At 41.0% G+C, this 22,641-nt stretch overlaps 1 protein-coding gene across 5 annotated transcripts in view; it reads right to left on the bottom strand.

The window, feature by feature from the left end:
• The window catches only part of ANO4 (anoctamin 4), a 132,513-nt gene that overhangs the window by 80,455 nt on the left and 29,417 nt on the right, over window positions 1-22,641 (bottom strand). For all 5 annotated transcript variants that reach the window (XM_083573609.1, XM_083573611.1, XM_083573613.1 and 2 more), the window contains one exon: window positions 1,925-2,113. In XM_083573609.1, the coding sequence (XP_083429735.1) occupies window positions 1,925-2,113 (189 nt within the window). The remainder of the gene's footprint in view (window positions 1-1,924; window positions 2,114-22,641) is intronic.

Below are 22,641 nucleotides of genomic sequence, written 5' to 3'. Positions count from 1 at the left end.
TCAGTGCCAGATTACCAAATAGGCAGAGTAGGCACTGGCCAATGGGCCTTTTAGGGGCCCAGTGACAACGGATCAAAATAATATTGATTTGATCTTGAAAGAAAATTACAATCAAGCTTTCTTATTTCAATGTTATCCCACTAGAGTGCAAACAAGGGTTTGACTGTCATAGGGCCTCCACAGGGTTTAATCCGGCACCAGGGGCTTTGTGCTCATGTGTGAGAAGGTTTAATTTGGTCTCCCAGCCTCAAGTTCCAACCCTAGGTTTCCTTCAGGCTTGCTGCTCTGATCTTATTGCAGCTTTGTTTAAATGGAAACTCCTTCTGTCCTATAAATGAAAGCTCTCTGTCTTTCCTGGTGGTGAATTGCACTTAACTTTAATGGAGCATGATCCCCGCAGAAATTGAGGCCAACCAGCCGAGAGTTTCTCTTCAGTTTGCCAGGAGCAGCTCAGAGCAATAGCACTGGCCCTATCTATAAACCATCTGCTGCCTCCCTGAACCTTTGATGGGAAACGAGGAGCAATTGCCATTTCAGAATACTGTATGGCGACAGACAGACAAATGCATGTGCAACACCATAACTCAAAAAGATCTGTTTTATTTTTATTTATTTATGTATTTAACAATGAAGGGGGGAAATGAACCAATTCTGTTGGTAATTTTGAACTGTGTGTCTGTGTGTGTTTGTGGCAGAGGAAGATGTTTTATTTTATTTTTATTGAGAGAAAAGAGAGAAAAACTAATTACTGAAAAGGGAATCCTAAATGGAGGGAGTAGGGAGAGTGTAGAGTGAAGAGATGGACAATCTGCCACGTCCAAAACACTGCCAGCTTCAGCCAGCTAGAATGCGGATACAATGAGCCCCCCTTTCCCCCATGTTTCTTTTTTCTTTTCTTTTTTTTAAAAAGCTGCCCTGGAAGTAAATGTCAGGAAATTACCTACATTTTAATATTTCTATCTCACCTTTGCCTCCCAGTAGCTCAAAGTGTTGTGCATCCTTCTTCCCCTCTGCCTTTTATTTTCTCAGCAACCATGTGAGATAAGTTAGACTGAGAGTTGGTGACTGGCCCAAGGTCACCCAGTGAGCTTCAAGGGAGAGCGGGGATTTGAACCCTGGTCTCCAAGGTCGTAGTCCAACACTGTAACCACTATGCCACCCTGGTCTGCATGCGCAGTGGCTGGTAATGAGAACTGAGGAAGTGACAAAGGGACAGAAGTGCAGGAGTTCCTGTGCATAACTTACACTGGCCAGCTGAATGAAAACAGCTTGCTACGCATTGGGTCATGAAGAAAAACACACATGAAAGAGTCACCCTTGCTGCTCGGTAGCTTATAAAATAGACAGGTATGCTAAATGACATTTAAAAACAAAAACTGGGTGTCAGCATCTCAGGAAGTTGCTGCTTGCTGCCCTATATTGTGAAAGTGTATCAACAGGCCCTTTTGAGACACCTACACTGCCAAGCTGACATTGGCTTATGCAAGAACTCACAAAAAGAGCTGATTCTATTAGTACTTTCGATAAATGCAGGCTTTTCCTTGTATGCAGGAAATAAAGTATTTTGTTTGTACTGAAAAGAGAGTTTGGAGAAAGTAACACTACAGTGGTAACTCTGATACTGGCATACTTTAAGTGTCTAAAAATAGCAAGTAGCAGACTGGGTAAGTATGCTTGATGGTGATTTTATGAACAGAAATCTTAAAAGCTGTGAAATATCTCTTCTTTTCTAAAATTCCCAAACTTGCTCTACACTACTGATAACCACTGCAGTTATGAACAAGCACACAGAGAAAGGCCGAAGTGAACATCAATCTATGGATGTTGGCTTATAGATTGATTTCCATGCAAGCTTGATCAGATGCTATGAATTCATTTCATAGCATGTATCATTTGTGTAAAGCAATCAGGAAAACATTGTTACCTGGCTGATGCGTGATTGGCTTCCCATCAGATCCAGAAGATGAGGCCTCCATTTTTATTGACCTTCTGACTTGCGGGACTGAAGAATGCCTAACCACAGACGGGCGCTGTGATAAGCGATGGCTTGCTGTGCTTCTTCTCTGGTAGATCTGCACACGCTTTTCAGCCCCATGAATAGATAAGCTTCTACCTACCAGAAAGATTAAAAAACCAAGTTGGATGTAGGAGGCAAATTTTGCTTATGTATATTACAAACATAGATTGACATTTAAAGGTGTCTGAAATGAATCATTTGAAAGAAGTCAACACGTGTGTAAATTTGGTTGTTGACTTAAGTCTGCAAATTTCCCATTCTTAAAAGTGACTCAAGCCGTGGCGTACTAAGTAGTGACAGCTTATAGTAAGTACTGGCAGTTAGGTACAATCCCTTACCGAAGGCTCCAGGGTGAATTCTAAGGAATGCAGTAAGAGTGAAAGTGAAGGCAGTGTCTAGGGGGCCATGAAGGAAAGAAGATGGCCACTTAAACTCTAAGCTCTGCTCTAAGGCCCAGAAAAACAACTTCCAACATCCCAGTCCTTCTCTCCCACTTCCATATTCCATTCAGCTGTTGCCTCCCTTTCCTACTATCCTCCTCAGCTACCCTTCTTGCAAAGAAGGAATTCTGTTTTTCTGTCCTTGAAGCCATACTGTACTATAGCGCACTAGATTAAATCATACCTGTACCCTTAATTCTGAAATACTGTAAGGACATATCTCACAGCAGGAATGTGCTTTTTCCAGCCAGAACCAAAGTGTAACATGAAGTGGGCGACAGCAGAGCCCAGGTATCTTCAAATCTTACATTAAGTTTCATACTTAATGCAATTTACTTCAAATTTATTTTTGTGATTATATAAATGACATGAAAAGACTTGGTCTATTTATTTGTATCATTTATTATTCCTATGATCCTTGTTATGGTTCCTGAAATCAAGCAGTGGGTTTTTGCTTTTCTTTGCCTGGATGCCATTTTGAATCACAGTGCCAAACCAAACTTTTCAAACTGCACCAATTTTAAATCTGCAATGGTTTTTGGGTTTCTTAGAGTTCTCAGAGGACAGCCCACAAATATAAAGAAAAATAAAGAAAAGGAATGCAGCACAATATTTCATACCTGTACCTCCAATAGTTGTGTGGAAGTGAGAATTTCAGCAGCTGCATATTTTCCAACCCCTTCAGTGCAATCTTCACCAGCTGCTGCAGAGATTCCAGCTTCCACAACCTTATTAAAGGCACAGGAGCCCTGTCTTCATTTACAGTACTTAAATTACACAAGGAGTTCAATCCTCTTATCTTTTGTCGCAGGTCCCCCATTTTAGAAGGTACAGAGAGGGATCACAATTTGGCTAAAAGGAGAGACCTGGAGCCCTACATGTGGAATTTATTAAGGACCCCCTCTTTAATTCAACCACTGCTCTATTGCATCTGTTTCCAGTTTCCCTAACTTGTATGACTGGAGAGCAAAATGCATAGATTCATTTTACACCTTGGGCCACAGTACCATGATTTTTAAAGATCATGCTTGAATAAAACTAATACATTGCTGCTCTTTATTCAAGTTGCCTGTTGGCGATGCTGTACTGTAATTCAAAACCCGGCCTCCTTTAGTGTCAGAGCATGTTAAGTGATGCATAAAAGAGGCAGCACTAGGAGTAGTTGCAGAGATCTTGGCTTTGCTTCCTATTTATTCTATATTTTACTATTGTTTAGCAGTGTTTCTCAAACTTGGGTCCTCAGCTGTTGTTGGACAACAACTCCCATCATCACTGACCACTGCTCCTGATAGCCAGGGATGATGAGAGTTGTAGTATAAATGACAGCTGGGGACCCAAGTTTGGAAACACTGATTTAGAGTACAGTACAGTGGTACCTCAGGTTACATACGCTTCAGGTTACATACACTTCAGGTTACAGACTCCTCTAACCCAGAAATAGGGCTTCAGGTTAAGAACTTTGCTTCAGGATGAGAACAGAAATTGTGCTCCGGCGGCGCGGCAGCAGCAGGAGGCCCCATTAGCTAAAGTGGTGCTTCAGGTTAAGAACAGTTTCAGGTTAAGAACAGATCTCCGGAACGAATTAAGTACTTAACCCGAGGTACCACTGTATAAAGCTTTCTCAGCTTATGAAGGAGTAAAGTGGTTTTGTGAAAGCATATCTTTGTTTTTAAATCCTTTAAAAGTGACTAAAACCAAACGAGGAATGTCCAAATATGTTTTCAAATGAAACTATCAATTTAAATGAAACAATGGAATTTAAACTTTTCAACACTCTCCAGTGTTTCTGGAATATAAAGTATGCAAGCAAACTGGCCCTTTAAATATCTGAAGCTGGCTGAACTAAAGCTGAAAAATTCACAGGCAAATTTCTTAAGCAATTCCCTCCTATTTACAAGAACTGCACGCTCACATTTTTGTCCTCTTAATATGCATTTTTCAACCTTGCTAATTCTTGAATGTGGAACCTGATTGCACAGGAAAGGGCTGTAATAGGGCAGGGTATGCAAGATGTTCCCAAACCACCCATTAAATGGCTTGCCCTAGTTGCCATCTGCATCTATGTGCATGGACTGAGGGGTAAGGGATAAAACAGGGCTCTGTTGAATCTTATGCAGATCCATTAATGTGCAGACACTCTGCCCTTGTGGGAACAATCCTGCCCACATTTGAATTAGGATATTAATTTCCCCTCTAAAGCTATAGCCTGCTGGAAAAACTTTTTCAAAATTCTGGCAGGTATCCCACCAGAGAGCTCACAGAGCTACAGTTCCCATCACCTACAGTTCTCATGATTCTTGGAGGGGGGGAGTCATGTGGTTTAAATGCACCTTAAATGTATGGCATGGGTGTGGGGTTGAACATTTTTTAACGCTTCAATTGCCTGTCACCCTTGTCTCTGTCATGTTCTTGTTTTCTTGGGTGTTACAGATATAAAAGCACCAGGATATATGGTTAGAAAGTAAAGATGCCATTTCCCCTGGATGATACTCAAGTTGTTCTTTCCTCTTTACGTTGACAGTGAAAAATCCATCTTCACTTGGCAGCTAATTTTGATGGAAACAATCCAAAAAAGAAGTGGCAGTGCAGATTAAGAAGTACTTTCTGTAAATCTAGGCAAACATATAACACAAGGTGCTCCTAGACTTCAATTTATGCAATGATCAACAAGTGACTTGCTTGGCACGGGTATTATCTGTCTCTCCCAGAAAATTAATGGGGTAATGTGGAGTTGCTTATTTTAACGGAGTAATAAAAAGCCAAACCAAAAAACGAAAAGTGTTGCATTTCCTATTGCAGCTTTCTCAACAACTCAAAGAAATGTTTGGAAAAATATGACAAACACAAAACATACTCATGCTATTAGTGTGTGCCAGATTAAAAATGGAAGGGTACGAGATACAGGAAGGTGCTTTCACTTACATTTTTTATTTTATGACCTCCATTTTTAATTGACCCACAATTTTAATCCTCTGGAAATCAAAGCTGTGGCCATTTTACTTTTTTGCCACCTAAAATGCCCCCATTCTAATGCTACATGCCTACAGCTGCTGGGACGACACATAACTAGCCCTAGTTTGATGCCTGCAATAACGCTGCTAATTTGGTCAACTTTTTTTGTAAACCACTCAGTTTTATTTACAGTTAAACAGCATAAAAGTTTTGTTAAATAAATCATTTGCTCACCAGAAAGCTAGATTTAATGCAGCCCCTGTTCGATGTCAGTGCTATTGTGGGTGTCTGACTGGAAGACAAGGCTATCATTGCCAAGTAGCCACAATTACTAAGTTCTACCTCCAGAGGAAATCAGCCCTGAGTGCTCACTGGAAGGACAGATCGTGAAGCTGAGGCTCCAATACTTTGGCCACCTCATGAGAAGAGAAGACTCCCTGGAAAAGACCCTGATGTTGGGAAAGATGGAGGGCACAAGGAGAAGGGCACAACAGAGGACGAGATGTTGGATAGTGTTCTCGAAGCTACCAGCATGAGTTTGACCAAACTGCGGGAGGCAGTGGAAGACAGGAGTGCCTGGCGTGCTTTGTTCCATGTGGTCACGAAGTGTCGGACACGACTAAACGACTAAACAACAACAACAACCTCCAGAGGCATAATGCCTCTGAATTCCAGCTTCTGGGAATTGCAGGTGGGCAGAGTGCTGTTTCATTCATGTCTACCTTGCAGACTTCCCATAGGCATCTGGTTGACCACTGTCTAGCACCCATTAGGATGAATGAGTCCTCATCCAGTTAGGGATGTTCCTATAGAAATGGCTCAGGACCACAATACCTCAAGGACCGCCTCTTCCCATATGAACCAACCCAGACCCTGAGATCATCTTCTGAGGCCTTCTTCATGTGCCTCCTCCGTGAGAGGTCAGGAGGGTGGCAACAGGAGAACGGGCCTTCTCTGCAGTGGCTTCCTGTCTGTGGAATGCTCTCCCCAGGGAAGTTCGCTGGGCGCCTTCACTATACACCTTTAGGTGCCAGGCAAAAACGTTCCTTTTCAGCCAGGCCTTTGCCTGACTTGATCTACATCCTATACCCTTCTTAAAAATGCTGGCTCTTTTTTGGGGGGGGGAGTTATTGGGTTGTTGGTTTTGTTTTGATTTTATGTACTGTATTTTTTGCTCTACAAGACGCACAAGACCACAAGACTAGTTTTTGGAGGAGGAAAACAAGAAAACAAGAAAAAAAATATTCTGAATCTCAGAAGCCAGAACAGCAAGAGGGATTGCTGCGCAGTGAAAGCAGCAATCCCTCTTGCTGTCCTGGCTTCTGGGATAGCTGCGCAGCCTGCATTCGCTCCATAAGACGCACACACATTTCCCCTTACTTTTTAGGAGGGAAAAAGTGAGTCTTATAGAGCAAAAAATATGGTATCTGATATTTTATGTGAGCTGCCCTGAGACCTTTGGGTATAGGGCAGTATAGAAATTAATTAATTAATTAATTAATTAATTAATTAATTAAATGAAGTCCCTGAATCAGAGTGCCTGTCATATTAGGCAGCACTGCAATTGTAGTCTGGATTTTAATGCCAACCTCTTCATACTGGGTGCGGGGTAGAGGCAGCACGTATAGTTTCAGAGTATTATCTGAACATTCAAAGCTTTCAGCTCAGCTAAAAGTTTCGTTGTGTGAATTGACAGGGAAGCAATATTTAATTGCAAATCTTTCTGGGCAAAGGTGAGGTGCAGTGTTTGGGGGCTAAGATGCCCCCCCTTCTGCCTTGTATTTGAGTTTGGGGCCTTGGGCAATTTGTCTCCATTTTAGTTAAGCACTCAATTTGCAAGAATGCCAAAGGCATCTGGGAAACTGTCAAGCAGAACGTAAGGGTCACAGCAGCCTCCTGCAGCTTATCTCTAGCATTTAATACTGGAGAGAAAGAAGATGTGCTACATCTGTGCACATGAGTGGACAAATAGAGGAGATAAATATTTTGGCTCTTTCTGAAGTTTACTTTACAGATGCATACTGCAGGTGGAAGTTGGATACATGTGGGAATTTGCCCTTTTACGTAGCCCAGATGGGGGACTTTCCAAAACTGCATGGGGCAGAATGCAAGCGTGCAGGCCCCAGGAAGATTTAGAACAGCCCCAGGACTCCTAACAGGCCCATATAAGTTTTCTTCTTCTTCAAATTCTGCTTACCACAGACCATTCTCGGTGCCCAATCGGGCATGACATTTCAATCCCTTCTCTATTCAGTACTCCCAACGGAAGCACCAGTTACATAGGTTCCTCTAAATAGAAGAAATGTTTTGCCCTGTAAAATGGTTATTTAACAGTATGTTCAAAAATGCATCAGAAGAATGCAGTGCAGTAAGTGCTGCCAGGGAAATATTCTGTATCTCTTAATAAGAGAAATATGAGGCTTAAATAACAAAGGCAAGTTGCAATGGATAAGCAGAGAAGCATGAAGGTAATCAGCAGAAAGCTCAACACTAATTCAGGATTTGACCTAAATTTCTCCAGTCACTGTTGGATTGATTCATATACTTCAAGTTAATCTTTTTTTATTAAGCATTTTAAATGCTGTGGCCAGGAGGTTTCTGGGTTTACATAGTGAGCTTCAAAAATGCATTGGTGTGAAGACTATGTTGAAAGAATTTGTAAAAGAAGAACAAAAAAGCAATAAGCCTTTGGTGTGCATCTATACTTTTGCATAGTGAATATACTGAATTAACGATTTGCTTGATTTTTTGTTACATTAAAGCAGGCATCCCCAAACTCAGCCCTCCAGCTGTTTTGGGACTACAATTCCCATCATCCATGATCACTGGTCCTGCTAGCTAGGGATGATGGGAGTTGTAGTCCCAAAACATCTGGAGGGCCAAGTTTGGGGGTGCCCGCATTAAAGGGATGTTCATACTTGAGGTGTGGAGTTCAACCTTAGTTGTAACAGTTACAAGTCAAGCCTAGGATAATCCCACTTTAGTGTAAACCCAGCGTGTAGTATGTAGTATGTATAATATAATACGGTGCTTGGTATGTTGCATATGTATAAAACAAAAAAACCATACAACCAAATTCAGAACTGCAGAAAACTAGATATTGGGATCATTTCAGAACACTGGTCCACCCAGCCCAGTACTGGTCCACCCAGCCCTTCCAAACTCTGCTAGCTGAGGTCCTTTAGCAGGAGATGCTAGAGACTGAATATAGGGCCTTCAATAAAGCACGCAGCCTATAACTGTGTGATGGCTCCTCCCTATATATGACATCTTCACTTCTGAATTAGACAAAATGTGTTTTCTGGTGATAATAATCAAGCCAAGACCACACAACTCCTGCACCTATTCAGTGTAGCACCAAATTGCTAATAAATCGTGCTTTCTTCTGCAGATGGTCTTATGGAAGTAGAATGACGATTTGTAGCCATTTGATGTGGCTGTCCAGTATTTATTAAAGAAGAAAGTGCTCGTCCAAGCAGTTGTACATTTAAGTAAATAATCAAGTAAGTTGGAGCATTTTGGGGGTGCCTCAAAGTGATAATAAAACAGCTCTTTGCTCAAATAAAACCAGAAGCTTGGAGCTGTTGCTGAAGTCAGTGATATTTTTTCAACTTTTCAAAACATAAAGCACCAACCTTAATTCTTAAGATGGCAAACTGCTGATTAAGAACTTGGACCATTGCTAGGGTTTCCAGCAGCTGCCAGGAATTTAATCTTCTCAATCTATAGCTTGAAATACCAGAACAGTATCTAAACTATGACAGCACAAACGAAAAGAGCTTCAAAAATGATTTCACACAAAGAGTTATGGCCAGCTTGGTTCTTTGATCAGGATAACATAACCAGCAGTGGAAATATTAGGACAATAAATGCAGAATAAGTTATTAGTGTACATTGGCAAGCAATTTACAGTCTAAGATGCGAAACTGGAAGGATTTTTAAAAGAGATGTTGCATCATTTAATTCACAGATATAACACACTGAAACATCTGCAAAAGTTTTACCATTGTGTGTGTGTGTGTGTGTGTGTATATATACACATATATATACATACATACATACATACATATATACACATATACTGTACATTATAATAAATCCAAACAAGGCCTATACTATCTCTTTTATGTGTCATTATTGATAACCAAATCAACCCTCCCAAGCCTTCCCCACCAAGTGGTCCATTGCATTACCTTCCATTCATTTTTCCACTATGATTTTTTATCTAGCTACAGCTGAACCAGCCAGGAAAAGGGCTCCTAAGGGACACTTGGAGGGCTTGGATCATGAGAGCCTTAAAGGAGCGATGAGAGCAATCACAGAAAACCAGGAAAGCAAAATGCAATAGTAGCTCCCTACTCAGCATCTCTGCCTGACTGCAGTTCAGATCTCATTCTTGCAATGCCAAGCTGTATGCGTTCTTGTATGTAAAAATCTGCACTGCTTAACAGATGGTTGGCAGACAGACTTGAGCGTATGGCTCACCAGCTGGAGAGAGATGGGATGCCCACTATCACACCCTACCAGCTGAGTTGGGTTGTAAAGACCAGCAACAATGCCCATTTGGTTGTGCACATGTGGTAAAGTGTGTAGGTGGATTTTCCCCATGCAAGTGCCCTTTAATGTATCTACGACTGTATATAAAAGAGCATTTTTGCTGGAAGGGAGTGCATGAGATAAATATACTAAATACTATAGATTGCAGAGATTCCTGCACTCTACAGATTTTAGGTTTACAATGACAGAAGCAATCTTTATGTGCTGCATTATAGCACACCCAGGCTCAGCTGCAGTACAGTGTGCACTCACTTTTCAGTGCATTTGCACACTGAAGCAAAAGCTAGGCCCCCACTGCCTTGCTAAACATAATGGAGTTAAATTATCTTAAAGTGCAACCATATCCTATAAGGCAGGTATCTTCAACCTTTTCAAACCCAGAATCTACTTTGAACCCAAATATACATTTGGGGACCCATTTCTTAATCTTTACCATATGTTACTTTCACCATATATTTATTTTACCATATGGTTGCAGTGTTCCTGTTGCAACCCACCTTGAAGGCCAGTGTTATAGGGGGCATAAGCTTGCACTCCCCAAAGAGCATTGATATGTCAACTTTTCTTGTCTCCTCCATAACATGCAGTAACCTTGCCATAATATTGCACATTTCCATACCCCAGATAACGCACAACATCTTGATGTGATGACAAAGGTGTTAGTACACAATACAGTGGAACCTTGGTTTTTGAACGTAATCCGTTCCGGAAGACCGTCCAACTTCCAAAACATTCGAAAACTGAAAGCAGAAGCCTCAATACAATAGAGAAACTCAAAATGGAAGCCACATGGCATGTACAGCTTAAAATTGTTCGAAAACCAAAGCCGTTACAGTGCTACCTTCAAGTAACATAATTTTGAGTTTGTACTTCCAGGTTTGGCCACTCGCGCATGTGCAGAAGCATGCTGCACGCTTCACGCATGCACAGAAGTGCTCTATCGCGCCACACACATGCACAGAAGCGGCACCACCGGATACGGACTTTCTGGGGTAAGTACGGACCCCCAGGATGAATTAAGTTTGTATCTGGAGGGTCCACTGTACTTCCGGGTTTTCAGCATTCGAAAGCCGAAACATTTAACTTCTGAGATGCTCAAAAACCGAGGTTCTACTGCATATGTCAGAAGCTGCTAGGGCTAAAATGGGGAAGCTCTGGCTCTTTGCAAAGCTGCCTCATGTGGTGATCATCAGGGCTATTGGCTAGTTCTTCTAGAATCCAGGCAGCAAAGAGCTCCCAGGTACTGTAATCACTCTGCCCAGGGAAGTTCCTCTTTCTCTGCAGTCATTGTGAAACGGGGAAGCAGACAACATGAGGATGGTGGTTTCACCTAAAGCTCCCCATAATCCTAACTGTATACACCTATGCAAGTCTACTTGGAAATAATACCCACAGAATTCAGTGGGTCTTACTCCTGGTTAGGCACTTAATGGTGTAGCTTAATATTATTGGGTGATGCTTATGGTCCAAGCCAGTCAAAGTAGGTACTTAAATCTTTGCACAGCCAGCGACAAATACCTAAGTGGCAAAATACTGGTGAAGATCCTCAAATAATGCTTCACATTACATTACACTGTACAGTACACTGAAGGCTATCCAATTAGATTTATAACATCACAAAGCAATGTCCTAGTAAAAATGTACAGAATTTCAGCTTGTTCAAGTATCCTCCAAAGTAAACAGATTTTGGCACAAGTCTAGTCAATTAAGTAAAAGAACACGGACTCCGAAGAAATCAGAAAGGCATGCAAAAACAGAAGCTGCCTGCAGAATTGTTGTCCTGCAACGGGCAATGGAACAATACCAGAGTCCTTAGGCTTCAGTCCTAAAACTTACTCAGGAGTCAATGTTATTGATTTCAATAACATTTGCACATTGAAGCTTCCATATAAAGCTTCCAAATATTGATTTCAATTAGACAAAATTTAAGACAAAAATATCCCTAAGAAAACTTTGGTCTAATAATGCTATACAGTGGATGTGTACAAGCAGCTAGATTCTGTGACCAATGCTGTAATCCCAAGTAAGGATACCTGGACGTTAGACCCACTGAATAAAAGTGGGGCACCGATGAAGATTTTTATAGGTGCTGGGTTAGAAACCCCCTGCCTTAATAGACCAGCCTCCACTTACTTAAACTGGAGAGTAGGAGAACTGAAGAGTGGAAACAGTGCAACAAACTAAAATACTAGAATACAAAAATGGCAATTCATTATTTATAGTCACATTTCAAAGATATTTCACTGAACTCAATGGGCCTTATATCTCAGTAAACATGTACTGAGTAGGTCTTTTTCACATGCACATTTTTTTAGACTATTAATTGCAGTTCCTCATTTAAAGAAAAGTACACACATCTATTAGGATTGTGCTTCTTCCAGAGAAGACATTTCCCCAATATTTACACCTTAACAGGTGCAACTGACAAACAACAGCTTTGTGAACCCTGGAAACTAAGTTAAAGTCTGTCAAAATACTTACCAGTTTATAAATCTTAAAAACATTGTTTTCTTCTTCTAACTTGTCTTAAAGATACTGATATCAAATTAAGCTAATAGATCCTACACCCAGAGCCTATATATTCTTTCTAATACTTCAGTTTCAGGAAATATATATATATTTATATCTGTATTTTGTGAAAAGAGGTGAGTGCATAAAAAGATGTAAGAAGTCAATCACCATTTTAATACTTCACCTGCAGTGCCGAAAGCCCGACAGCTGGCCTTGTGGGCTGGTTTTCAAATGTGCATTGATGTGTCAGTGAATAAGGTGCTGCTGATGCAGAGCACATGGTCAATTTAGTGGACTGCAGGGAATTACCAATAAACCTGCTGATCTGTAGAAATGACCTTCACTCTTCTAAGCCTGAGCACAGTTATCTTTCAAGTGCCATTGGCGATGAAGAGGTAACATCCCATCTTAAACTGAAAAGGACTGCACTTTGGAAAGTTTGCTCTCACCCAACCTGCCTCAGGCAGTTTGTTCGCATAAGGAAATTTAAATGCAGACAGCTGAGCATGTAGATAGATTATTAAATAGCACCAATGAAATTCACAAATAACAGGCAGTGAAAGCACATGCATTTTCTGCCAGCAGTAGTTATTGCAAGGCAGGCACCCTTATCTTGACATTCTTATTCTGTTTGTCATTAACAATGAGACTTGCTTCAAGTTGGTGTCCTGATTTTACTGCTAGCACATGCTCAGAATGTTCAGAATCTGATAACTTTTACCGAGATTCAAGAACACTTGCACATTCATGTGATATGTAAGCGGGGCTGCACTGTCTGGACACACCACCAACACCTATGGGCTGGTTGCCTATAAAGGCGCATTTTCATGTATTCAGCAGGATGCACAGCCAAAGGGACACAGATCAATGTCAGGGGAGTTATGAGATGTTTCAGCCCTGCTCCCTCCTCATACCTTCCATGAATGCATGAGCACTTTAGACTCAATGCTAGGGGTGGGGTGGCTCTCCAGTCTAAATTCCCAAGCTACCACTTTCCAGCACTAGGTTCCCCCAAGTGGCTGTGGGGAGCGGAGGATGTGCACCGCAGAGCAGCCACCATCTCTATGTTGACAGACACCTGCTGGGACAAGTTAGCTGCTTACACATGAGCTGCTGATAGCTCCTCCTTCTCTCACACATTCCAGAAGACCATTTTAAAAAAATAAAATAAAATAGGTGTCATGGTGCACAATAGAGAAGAGCTCTGCACAGTTGCTTAGGCAACATGCTGCTGCCTGCCTGCCCCCATGCTGCAATTCCCTAGTGGCATTGCAAAAACTCACATGCACTGAAACATTATGTGCCAAATTAGAGTCTTTAAAAAAAGCTGTGTGGTTTTTTCAACCTCTCTCAGAGGAAGCTCATAATTAGTGGCCCAGATATGATTTGAGTAGAGGAGGATTCACACACAATAGAACACAGTGCTTCCACCCATAATCTCAAAATGATAGCCAATGCTCTATCTAAAGCTCTATAATAATAGTATTTGTCTCCAAAGCTCTCCCATATCCTCACATGAGACTTTCTCAATATATCCTCAAAAGGAATATTAACATCATTTTACCAGTTTCTAGACAAGGTTTTGCTGTGTCCCTAGGCTTCAGTAGCAGCTTGGTTCCTGACCCAGAAAAATAAATTTACATGAAAGGAAATAGATGATAGTTCCATCTGAACAGGAGCACTCTATGGATCTTATTGTAGAAGAAGATCTAGTACTGAGACAAGCCTACGAACTTCTTAATATGTGCTACCTGAGAACTTCAAGTCATCCAGAAAACACAAACATTAATTGTCCAAGGCTCTATTGCTCTCCCATGAATCTTTGCCTAAGTCTTCCACGGACATACCACGAGGAACTCAAGAGCACCCCGGGAGCGAATGGTCTGGACCAAAGTGTATTCCCTTTAAGCCCTTGCTTGTGTTCCGCTGATAGATGGAGAGAGGGAATCATTGTCACCAAGATACAAAGATTCTGTTGAATTCTGGTAACTCTCTGGGAGAAGCTGTACATGGCCTCACAGAGGGGTAAGGAACCCTCAGGCCCAAATGCAGTCCTCCAAATGTCTCTATAGAGCGCCTGGACTAAAATTGTCTATCAAAAACTTCACTCTTGTGATTTATCACCACACCAGCTACTCACTTTGGGTTTTAGTAAAGCAAACAGTCTAATTTGTCAGTGCCTAAATGATATCAAGCGTCAGAACAACTTGGCCACAATAAGGAAATTTTGCCCATGGTATGACTATTTTTCACCTTCCCATTTCGACTCTCTGGCACCCTATCTGCATAACCTAGCAATTCTAAAATATAGACACGCTTTTACTCTCAAAAGATTGAATGTATTGCCCTCGGCTGCACTTGAGGAACAATTCCAACAGATTCCACACGAAAAATGCCTATGTCCCTGTGGAGATGGCAGTACCGAATCGGTGGCACATGCCCTTCTGGCTTGCACTCTTTATAAAGACTTGAGTAATGAGATTATCACCCTTCTTTTATTGTCCATTGCACCCAACCACTGCCACAGTGTCCTTTCTCTTGGCAGATCAAGATGAGCAGGTGACAGAAAAGGTTGCAAGGTTTTTAGCTGGGGCAATCAGATTAAGATCCACTATTTGACTATTGATTCAAAACCCTAAAATGTATTTTATATAATTGACATTTTATTTCTATTCTTTGTATATTGTATTGTTGTTTTATTGCTATGGCCGATGGCTGATGCAAATAAAGATTCATTCATCAAGGTTATAGGCCTTCGTTCCGGGAAGAGATGAAAATGAGCAGCTTTGTCATTTTACTATTAAATGAACAAAGAAAATGTACAAGACTCTGTTGGGAGTGGAGGCATTGGCTCCAGCACAGCAGAATGAGAGTGTAAAGCTAATCAAAGCACACTGTGACAGCCTTGACCCAGACAACAGTATTTCTGGGGATACGTCAATTCCTTTGGCAGAGGCAGAGACATGACACTGGGATGCTTAATAGCAGTCTTTGTGCTGGTTCCCAACATTTGGCAAGATGTCTATGCATTTGTCAATACCTGTATGATTCAGGTGCTGCCATGTTACCACCAATGCTCAGAAAGTGATACAGAAAAAAATCCAGCATGAGAGCATTTGTACACAACTGGATTCTCATAGTCAGCCCATACAGACTCATATCTGGCGTACAAACAGGTCTAAAATTAGCTCAGGGCTTGACAACCTGATAATATGGGCTAGCTAATTAGGGATTCCTCGTGAATCACTGCAGGATGGAACAGAGACAGATGACACACGATTAGGTCCTCCAGATGTGCAAAGGTTGCATGCAACTTGGACAAGTTACTGGTGTGAGAATGTGGCCTCTGTTATGCTCCTTTCCATTCCCCTTAGCTTTCTCCTCTCAAACCCTGGCAGAAGCACTAATATTTTGCGTCAGCACCGGGAGTGGGAATCCCAATCTGCTCGGTGCTTACACGCAACAGCGGCACAGATTGAGAATGCTCCCTTCCTGATGATCAGGCTTGGAGAGATGGATTCTAATGCATTTTGCAGGTACTATACCCATATTAAAATACTATAGCAGGAAAAAAAGGAGTATGGTCACCATTCAAACATTCTTCTAAAAGAAGGTCAGAGGTATGTGCCTGGATTGTTGCCCTGACTCCTTCCCATTTTCTTTTAAATAGGTTTTTAAAATATATTATTTAAAATAGCTTTAGGCTGCATTTCTGAAAAAATGCCCACTGAAAGCAGCTTACACTTAAAACAAAAGATAAAAAGAGTACACCGTTTAAAACTCTTATTTTTAAAGAAAAAACCATTTCAAGTTAGCAACACTTGACTTAATTTCTTTCTTGCTTTCAGTACCAGAGGTAAGATAAATGAGTCAGATCAGCACCAAGCTAATGAAATAATGATAACCTCTGTTCAGGCTTTACACTTTAGTTGATTTCCTGGCACAATGTGGTTCTAGTGCAATCCCAATGAAACCCACTTAGGTGATTTTTAGACCCTGGACTTAATAGTCTTACATGTGTGTGAGAGCAAGAAACCCCCTCTGTCATTCAGCCCTTCGATTAACAGAAAAAAACTTATTCTAAACACTTTCATCTCAGTTGTCAGCACATATTCTGCAAAAACATAAAATTATTGAGACTAGAATTAACGCTGGACAATTGTAGATAGATAGATAGATGTACACATAGACACACACCTATACTTACTGAGACTGAATTTTGATAATGTGACAATATTCCTATTAGCTAACAGCCTTTTTACTAAAGGTTTTCTCAGTCTACAATACAGTACAGAATCTAACCACTTATGCTTTGTTTAATGATAATGACATTAGGATTTCAATTTGTTGTATATTTATATAACAAACTGAAATCCTAATGTTGTTGCAGTTGAATGAAATACCATTATGGTGAAATGCAGCAGTGGTTTATCTTGGAAAGAAAGAAGACAATACATCAATGCCATGTGTCTGTTCCAAAAGGAAACCGCAGCAAAATTATTTTTGAATCCGGTGTCATAGGAGTGCCAGTCCTGAAGATAATACTCCATAAGCACTGATGTCCCACAAGCTTGCTGCTTCAGCCTTAAAACATTTCCCATGCAATCCTATGCATGTTTACTTTGAAAGAAGTCCTACTGAGCTGAAGGGCTTTTCCCCCCACTGAAAGCACTCAAGCAAAAATACATGAAAATATATAGTCCATTCCAGCTAATCTTCTGTTCTCACTTGATATTATTGATTTTTTATAATCCATCTTTCCAATGTGCTCAAAGTGACTTGTTCATAAAACAAAAAACAAAACATTAAGATGTTGATAAATCAAATGATAAACTTAACATACTCCTTCTCTTTTTAATAGTATTTTATTAAAAAATACTGAGTACTGCCATAAGAAATGAGAGAACAAGAGGTGTGGAGCACATTACTTGCAAGATATACAGAAACATAAATTTATGGCTGAAACGACCAGTGGCACAAGGAATACCAGGAATAAAAGGCTCTATATTACGTCAAGAAAAAAATTCAACCAGTTTGGTGTCACTTATCCCAAATTTCTTGAGAGATGTGGAAGAGACAAATGTAAATTTTCTAATTTTCTTTTTTTTTTATGTGTTCAATAAAATCCCACCAAACTGAGACAACCTACTCAGAAGCATGCCTACTCAGAAGAAAGCCTCCTTAAGTAAAGATACAACGCCAGCCAGCAAACAAGGTCTAAAGCAGAACAAAATAGAATTGCATTCTTACTTTTCCTCTTAGTGGCTGATGCTCCTTTCCTGTTGCCATCCATCATCTCAGACCAGCACACAGAGAGCTATTTCTACTCCTGGTGTGAGGGGAAGAGTATCAAAGGAGCAGCAAGGATGAGAGAGTAGAAAGGAGACAGTCTAGGTGTGCCTGTCCTTTTTCTCTCCCTTTCCCTCCAAGTAAGTGTGCACAGAATTGCAGCTTTATATTATGGAAACGATGGGGAAGCTGTGGTTCTCCAGATATTGCTGGACTCTGACTTCCAGAGGCCCCAGCAAGTGTAGCCAGTGGTCAAGGAGCCACGTGTTCCCCATTCCCTTCTCAATGGAGCACCCATTCAATTATCTGTTCAGCACTGAATAATGCAAGGCAACCATAATGATGGATGGGCAACTTCTCCCTGATGAAGACCATATTCTGGCATTGTGCTGTACTGCTGGGGGAGGCAGCAATGTCAGCTTGCACTTTTACTGTAACTTCATATGCTTTGAGCAGCGAGCTCTTCCTGACAGATAAGGCCACTTGCCGAAAGGAAGAAGGAAGGGCAAGATCACCTTGGCCAGGTCAGTGACCAAGGCTGCAATCGTGATGCCAACTATCACATGTAAATTATCCTCAAAAGAAACAAGGCAACTCTCAACTCTCCTGACATATTTGGAGGGGTGTGATGGTCCTGATGCAACTGCAAAAGCCTTCCACTATGTCTCATTTATTTGAAAGGTATAAAGGTAAAGAGAAAAGGGACCTCTGACCATTAGGTCCAGTCGTGGCCGACTCTGGGGCTGCGGCGCTCATCTTGCTTTATTGGCCGAGGGACCCGGCATACAGCTTCCGGGTCATGTGGCCAGCATCACTAAGCCGCTTCTGGCGAACCAGAGCAGCGCATGGAAACGCAGTTTACCTTCCCGCTGGAGCGGTACCTATTTATCTACTTGCACTTTGACGTGCTTTCGAACTGCTAGGTTGGCAGGAACAGGGACCAAGCAACGGGAGCTCAACCTGTCGCGGGGATTCGAACCGCCGACCTTCTGATCAGCAAGTCCTAGGCTCTGTGGTTTAACCCACAACGCCATATGAGATCAGAAATTGCCACCAAATATCCTGCCTTAGGACAGGATGTGAGTGGTGGCCTCGGATTCAGCCCAATCAAATCAACTTCCAGTTCTCCATGTTTCAGAGGACACTGACAAGAGGGATGGCAATGTATTTTCTGAAACTCTCAAGTTTCTCAATAAGAAGCAAATGATGTTCAGTACCAAAGATCTGCTACCCTGAAGTGTATCCTCATTTTCAGAATGGTTAACTAATCACTTTTGAAACTAAGGCTGCAATCCTAAAATGAAACCCACTTTGAGTAAATACCATTAAATTGATTGGGTTTACTTCTAAGTAAACATGGCTGCAAAACTGACAGATACTCATTCTGCTAGGTACTTTTATTTACATACATGTACAATATTTAGCCAGTTAATGTTCCTAAGCAGATCTCCGAGTAATTTGCAGATGTGTAGATACTAATAATAAGCCACGGTAAGTTTTGAAATGCTCAATGTTCTGACCCAAAATGTGTTTTCCCACTGAAGTAGATGATTCAATGCAATTCTTCTACTTTGACAAACAGAGATATTATCTGAGATGGAGTTAGTAGTGCATGATATCAGTTTGAAAATATGGCCTTTAATACAGACATTTAATTTGTTTTGTGGAAATAAAGGCAAAGAAAAGTTCCTTTTCTGATTGTCAACAAAGTGTAAACTTTAAAATTAACTCCTGACATTTCCACATGAGCCATTGCACCAAATGTCATTACCAGCAAATGCCACAAGTACTGTGCCAGGACAACAAGAGTGAGCAATCTGCTGCCCTTGGTTGAATGGCCAGATGCAAGGCAGGACAGGACTTCTGTACCTTTAATAGTTGAGCAGGTGCCACACAAAGGCTACACTCACTGAAGTTTCAACTGCCACGCAACTATTAAAGGTTCAGGATCGCTGTCTCTTTTTGCATCTGGTTACCCAAGTCCCGGTCTAACTTCAGGAACCCTTTACAAGCGATCAGGTCACACCTCTGGCAAGAGCAAGCTGTCCCTCCCCAGAGAGAAGGGATTGTCAGAAATGGAGAAAAGCATAATAGTATCCATTGTTTCTTCCCCCCCACCAAAAAAATATGGAATTTTATTGCAATGGGATGTAAAAGAAGTAATTATCCAATGGACTACGGATATTGGTAAACCGATTCGATTATCATCATGGGTGAAATTATGGATGGAGAGTTGGAGATTTGCAGCTTGCGAGGTGATAAAGGAAAATGGGATAAAGATGTTTAACAGATGGTATTTAACACAAAATTGAACACAATGGCAGATGGTATTTAAAGAAAAAATTCAAAATGTATGAAACAAAATAAAAAATGGGTCAGAGGGGAAACCAAGTAGAGGGGGCACTCTTACAGGGCGTTTGGGCACCAAAGAAGGTTTCCTTTTGGGGATAATAAAATCCTTTCTTTACAGAAAGATTCAGCCTTGCTGGCATCCTCTCAATGCGGACAAGCAGAGGAAGGTTTCCTTTTTGGAATAATAAAATACCTTTTTTTACAGAAAGGTCATTGTTTTACATGAGATTATAATCTTGAGCTGACCAAGGGTGTATTCACATTACGCCTTAGAGTGCAGGAAAGTTGTTTTCCCTCCCTGTTATGCAATGCATTTCAAAGCTATTTTCTCCCTGGCTGATCATATCAACTTGGGTGGAATCTAGGTGGAATCTACACACATGTTAAAAACATTATGAAAATGTTGTGTTGGGTTTTTTTAAATCGTTTTGAAAAATGCATTGAATTTGCTATAGCTCACAGTTGTCATCTCGTGTGACAATTGTATATTGCACTTTACAACACACTTAAAACATTTTATTTGCTGCTGTATAGCTGAGTCCACAGCTGCTTCTTTTTGTTTATACACCAGGTGGGGATGTCTTTACCCAGTACAACAAATTAGGAATAGCTTAAAGACCTCAATAGGTTTGAAGCTGGTTTGAGAAACAATGCACCAAACTGTAGTGTCTTAAACAAATTACTGGGTACTACATATGCATCTTAAATAATGTTCTGTGAATAAGGATTAAAAACTCAGCACTGAGTGCACAAACACATTAAATGGGAACGTAAACGCAGTCAAGGTCTGAGATCCTGAACTCTGTTTATCTTTGGTGCCATCTCTATCCAAAAGACAGCTTAGTTTGGAAAAGCATCCAGAATGCTGTCATGTTTAAAGGACAAAAATGATTGTGTATGAAAGGTGATTTCCCTGCTTGGAATGATCCAAAAGAGGGTCATGTCCTCTGGGAATTGCAAGTAAGCAAGTTCTAGATAATCAGCCAGCCAACTTCTCCAAAGCCAGCTTACTCAGTTGATTTTATTTTGTAAATTTTGGGCTTGGTTCATAGAATACATTTCAATGGGTGAAGAAGCAATGCTACCAGATGAAACAATTAATTAATTAGGGTGGTGATAAAGTAGACGGGGCGGGGGGAAGCATAATATAAAAGAGGAAAGATGGTTTAAAATTACTAGGAAAATATAGTTGGAGGAATTGTTATACTCCTATTTCACCCATGTGTACATTTTTAAAAAGAAAACTAAAACTATGAACCCCTCATGTTGCTGTTAAGGCATTAATAATTTCAAGATGGAACTTGTGAGTATCTGATCTTAGGTAATAGTTTTAGGCACTTTGGGACCAGCACTAGTACAAAGGAACAACCAATATCACTGAGAAGACTTTGGCTGTGTAATGCTCCTGTTTATTCTGCAATATGTTCCCATCACTGGTTTAAAAATTTAGAAATGTCATAGGAAGACACCCACCCACCCTTCACACCCAGAGGTGCAAACAGACAGCACACAACTTGGAAACACATCAAACCACAAATGTAATTTGAAAAACAGCAGGGTGTGTGTGCAACTTTGCTGGGTTTTAACCATTAATGTGTACACAGCCTTTGAGTCAATCCTAACTCTAGTTCTGATGAAGCCTTTCCCTGCTAGGGGTGTATTTGATAGATGTACAACAGGGTAGGAAAGAATGTGGAGCAGAGGGGGTAGCCTGCTGTGCTCGCAACTGATTCAGAGGAGTTTTTTACAAATGGTTTTGGGATTCTTGATGCGAGGTGGAAAAAGAGATTAATGTCTCTGCCACTGGCAAACAAACCAGGCCACTATCTGTCTTTGCACTGCAGCAACGTTAAAGCAAGTCCTTTGGAATAGGCCCCTGGCCACAGATGCAAAAAGTTAAGAAGAGCCAAATTTAATTCTACCTCTTTGTTCCATTAGTAAATGTACTGAGCCAAGTAAGAATACTGTAAATATCTGCCTTCGCAAGGACTCAGTTGTTGTGTGAAGACCATATTCCTGGCAAAACTTTCTGAGAATGTGAAAATGCAAAAATGAAGCTGCACTGTCAGCACAAAATGGTCCATTTGTTTTAGATATTCATCAAATGAGGGTGAAGGAGGAGAGCAAAAAATATGGTTTGAAGCTCAACATCAAAAAAAAACGAAGATCATGGCCACTGGTCCCATCACCTCCTGGCAAATAGAAGGGGGGGAAATGGAGGCAGTGAGAGATTTTACTTTCTTGGGCTCCATGATCACTGCAGATGGTGACAGCAGCCATGAAATGAAAAGACACCTGCTTCTTGGGAGAAAAGCAATGACAAACCTAGACAGCATCTTAAAAAGTAGAGACATCACCTTGCCGACAAAGATTCACATAGTAAAAGCCATGGTTTTCCCAGTAGTGATGTATGGAAGTGAGAGCTGGACCATAAAGAAGGCTGATCGCCAAAGAATTGATGCTTTTGAATTATGGTGTTGGAGGAGACTCTTGAGAGTCCCATGGACTGCAAGAAGATCAAGC

The sequence above is a fragment of the Podarcis filfolensis genome (assembly GCF_964270895.1).
Source record: "Podarcis filfolensis genome assembly, chromosome: 10".
NCBI lineage: Eukaryota > Metazoa > Chordata > Lepidosauria > Squamata > Lacertidae > Podarcis > Podarcis filfolensis.
This window is presented reverse-complemented; position numbering and strand designations above follow the sequence as displayed.